Source organism: Sapajus apella, unplaced genomic scaffold, assembly GCF_009761245.1.
Source record: "Sapajus apella isolate SASKATOON/1434 unplaced genomic scaffold, GSC_monkey_1.0 scaffold56, whole genome shotgun sequence".
NCBI classification, from domain to species: Eukaryota; Metazoa; Chordata; class Mammalia; order Primates; family Cebidae; genus Sapajus; species Sapajus apella.
Window position 1 is genome coordinate 374,716 of NW_022436996.1, and position 4,175 is coordinate 378,890.

The 4,175-nt window shown below is 39.3% G+C and overlaps 1 protein-coding gene across 5 annotated transcripts in view; it reads right to left on the minus strand.

Annotated features, from left to right (window-relative positions):
* WDR60 (WD repeat domain 60) overlaps positions 1-4,175 on the minus strand; it is a 92,031-nt gene that overhangs the window by 57,709 nt on the left and 30,147 nt on the right. For all 5 annotated transcript variants that reach the window (XM_032244858.1, XM_032244859.1, XM_032244860.1 and 2 more), the window contains exon 8: positions 1,797-1,851. In XM_032244858.1, coding sequence (XP_032100749.1) covers positions 1,797-1,851 — 55 coding nt within the window. The remainder of the gene's footprint in view (positions 1-1,796; positions 1,852-4,175) is intronic.

Below are 4,175 nucleotides of genomic sequence, written 5' to 3' on the forward strand. Positions count from 1 at the left end.
TGTGTGTGTGTGTGTGTGTGTGTGTGTGTGTGTGTGTAAATGTTTAAAACTGGCTTCCAAACTCCCAAATTCGCCAATTAACTGAGAAATACTGGAGGCCACTGTGTGTGTGTGTGTGTGTGTGTGTGTGCGCGCGTGTGTGTAAATGCTTAAAACTGGATTCCAAACTTCCAAATATACCTATCAATGTATGATTATAAAAGACCATATAAGAAGAAATATTTGTAAGTCTTTTTTTCTGTGGTAAATCTGTGGCTGTAGCGAGATAATAAGCAACCTAATCACCACTACCAAAATTAAATAAATAAAACATAGCCATGTCAAAACCACTGGTGCTGTATAACCTAATTTATGTAAAATTATATGTTCGTGTATGGATATAGAATAAAGCAATTCATAAAAATATGGCATGAAGGCTAAGCACAGAGGCTTACGTATAATCCCAGCACTTTGGGAGGCCAAAGCAGGTGGATCACCTGAGATCAGTAGTTCAAGACCAGCCTGGCCAACATGGCGAAACCTCATCTCTACTAAAAATACAAAAATTAGCTGGGTGTGGTGGTACATGCCTGTGATCCCAGCTACTCAGGAGGCTGAGGCAGGAGAATCACTTGAACCTAGGAGGCAGAGGTTGCAGTGAACTGAGATCGTGTCATTGCACTCCAGCCTGGGCAAAAGAGCAAGACTCCATCTCAAAAAAAAAAAAAAAAAATATATATATATATATATATATATATATATATATATATGGTACAAAATTGTTAAATATGATTATCTCAAGGTCATGGGTTTCAGGTATCAAAAAAAAAAATTATTCTCCAGAAATAATTCATAGAAGCCAAAATACGCTTGCCACATTGTCTATAATAACAAAACAAAAACAGGAAAATGATTTGATAATAATCCTAACTCCACAGTGAACTATTTTATAGTTACTAAGTAATCATGATGAAGACTGCTCTTACGATACTAATGGAGCTGGTGGAGGTAATGAAGACTGTGGAGAAAGCTGATATGCAAAGAGCAGCAGAGGGTACAATTCTCCCCCTGCACAAATAGGTGCCACAAGGTGGCTTAGCATATGGAAACAATTATACAAGGAGAGGGAGTACGTGTCTATTAATAACAAGTGTCTATTAATAACATGTGCTTGGAAGATTTTGCCAGAGAAGCCATCAGAGCCTCAGCTGCTTTGTGGGGAGATTCTTACCACAATTTCTTGACTTACTATAGGTCTATTCAGGCTATTGCTACTTGAAGCAATTTTGGTAATTGATAGTCTCTAGGAATTTGTCCTTTCATCTAAATTACCTAATTTGTTACCATAAAATATTGTCCAATATTGGAAGTAGGGCGCTAGAAGTTACTCTTATTGTGAACTATTTCTCCCTTCAATTCTGTCAGTTTTTCTTGTGTTTTGGGACCCTCTTGTTAGGTAAATATTCATTTACAATTGTTATATCTCCTTGCTGAACTAACTATTTGGTCATTCTGAACTGTCTCTCTCTGTAATAACACTTTCTGTCTCAAAATCCATTTTAACTGATATTAGTACAGCCAGTCCAGTCCTCTCATAAATTTGATAGATTCTCTTTATTCGCCTTTTAACTTTCAATCTATTTGCATCTTCTTGCCTAAAGTGAGTCTCTAGTGTGCCTTCTGGGATCACAACTCAAATAAACCATCTGCAAATGAGCCCTGTCTCAGGCTCTGCTTTCCAGGGGAAGCCCAAAGTAAGATCATGGCTACTCTGAATGTACCATAAAATCGATATATCCTCAGTCAGACTGCCTTACCTTCCGTCTTGAACCTTTATCTTTTCCATGATTCCTTACTAAATTCTCGGCATGCCTAGAAAGCAAACATAGTCTAAATCAAAATTACTTTTAAATGAGGACTTTTAAAAAATAAAACACTTTCTGTATCAGTGAAAGCTCTTAACAATATTTTGATATGATTAAGAACTACTACAACCAGGAGTGATGGCTTGCAGCTGTAATCCCGGCTATTTGGGAAGCTGAGGCAGGAGGACTACTTGAGGCCAGGAGTTTGAGACCAGCCTGGGCAACGGAGTAGACACCCCATCTCTACAAAAAACAAAACATTAGCCTGGCATGGTGATGCATGCCTGTAGTCTCAACTACTCGGGAGGCTGAGGGGGGATAATTGCTTGAGCCTGGGAGTTTGAAGCTGCAGTAAGCCATGATTGTGCCACTGCACTGCAGCTTGGGCAACAGAGCAAGACCCTTTCTCTAAAAATAATTTTTTACAAAAAACCATTTCAGATTAGCAAAGCATGTTTTATTAAAGCAATAAATGTTAAAGTCTTCCTAACATTTTTACTATTTCAGCATAATTCAAGACAGAAAGTACCTTGCAGAGAAGAAATTATGTGTTTTAACAAACTTGTGTGTGAGGGCAAATCTGCATCCTTTAACAGTTCTCAGCCAGGCATGGTGGCTCACACCAGGCACTCAGCGAGGCCAAGGCAGGCAGAATGCCTGAGGTCAGAAGCTCGAGCCCAGCCTGGCCAACATGGTGAAACCCCATCTCTACTAAAAATACAAAAAAATTAGCCAGACTACAGGTGTGGTGGTGCACACCTGTAATCCCAGCTACTCGAGAGGCTGAGGCAGGGGAATTGCTTGAACCAGGGAGGTAGAGGTTGCAGTAGGCAGAGATCATGCTACTGTACTCCAGCCTGGGCAACAGAGCAAGACATCGTCTCAAAAAAAAAAGAGTTCTAGAAATTTTCTATAATTTTATTAGTCTTTCTGAAATACTGTTTTATATTTAATATAATTATATTTCTAACAGAAAGACTTATCTTCAAATGTTTTATTTTTTCATATTTCATGTTTGTTAGGAACTAAAATAAACATCTGCAAAATATCAAACTGATTCTCAATTTTTAAACTTCATTCATATCAATATACCATGTGGTTTAACAAAAATACAGAAGTGAGCAAAAAAGTCTTCTTGTGCCTTCTAGTGGACATGTAGTATAAAATCCAGGAATTGACCCCTAGGTTTAAATGTTAGCTTTGCCCAAACTTGTAAAAATTTGGGTAAGACATTTATAACCCAGGTTTCCTAATCTTTGAAAAAGGATTACAAAATATGACTGTCAGAAAGAACAAATTAAATTATAGGGCTTATATATAAAATGAAGAGTTTAGGCCAGAAGCAGTGGCTCACACCTATAATCCCAACACTTTGGGAGGCCAAGGCAGATGGATCACCTGAGGCCTGGAGTTCAAGACCAGCCTGGCCAACGTGGCAAAACCCCATCTCTACTACAAATGCAAAAATTAGCCAGCACGCTGCTGCATGCCTGTAGTCCCAGCTAGTCAGAAGTTGAGGCAGAAGAAAAGCCTGAACCTGGGAGGTGGAGGTTGCAGCGAGCAGAGATCACACCACTGCACTCCAGCCTCAGTGACAAAGGGAGACTGTCTCAAAAAAAAAAAAAAAAAGTTTATACATAAACTCCTATTAATTGACAGTCTTTGCAAAACCCATACAACACAGGAATTATCATATTTGTTTTAGCAAAAAGCCATCCAACACTGCAAGTAAGAGGTAGATTGGAAATTCCAGCCAAAGCTGGCCCCCACCCCCAGCTCTGGGAGTCTCTGCCAAGGCCTGAGGGTGGAAAGTTCTCTCCTTTGTGTTCACAACTGACAAACAGTGGGCAGAGGGGCGATTGCTGGCACGTCCTGTTTTTAGTGGCAGTGATCTCCAGAATGAGTTAGCTCAGGCCATGTAAAAGGGGTGAAACCACCCACCTGTGGGTGCTTTAGCTTCAGGCACACTGAGAGACTCACAAGTGAATTATTCTCCCCAAAGTGAGCATCATCAGCTTTCTACTTTTTCATGAGCAAATATTAAAAAGGTCAAAAATAGATCCTGAGGCAATAATATTAAAATGAAAAAACAAAAATAAATATAATTAACTTAAAAGGCAAAAAAAGCTAATAATTTTCCAAGCTACTCTACTATTCCTAAAACATACCAACCCATTTGGAGGGGCTAAGGGGTAAAATCTAGAGAAAATGAAGTATATCCATAACTTATTCCCAAGAACTGGCCATCACTGAAACCAATACGAAAAATTCCCTGCTGAAGCATTCCACGAGAGCGGCACACGTAAAGCTCGACCACAGGGCACGCAATCC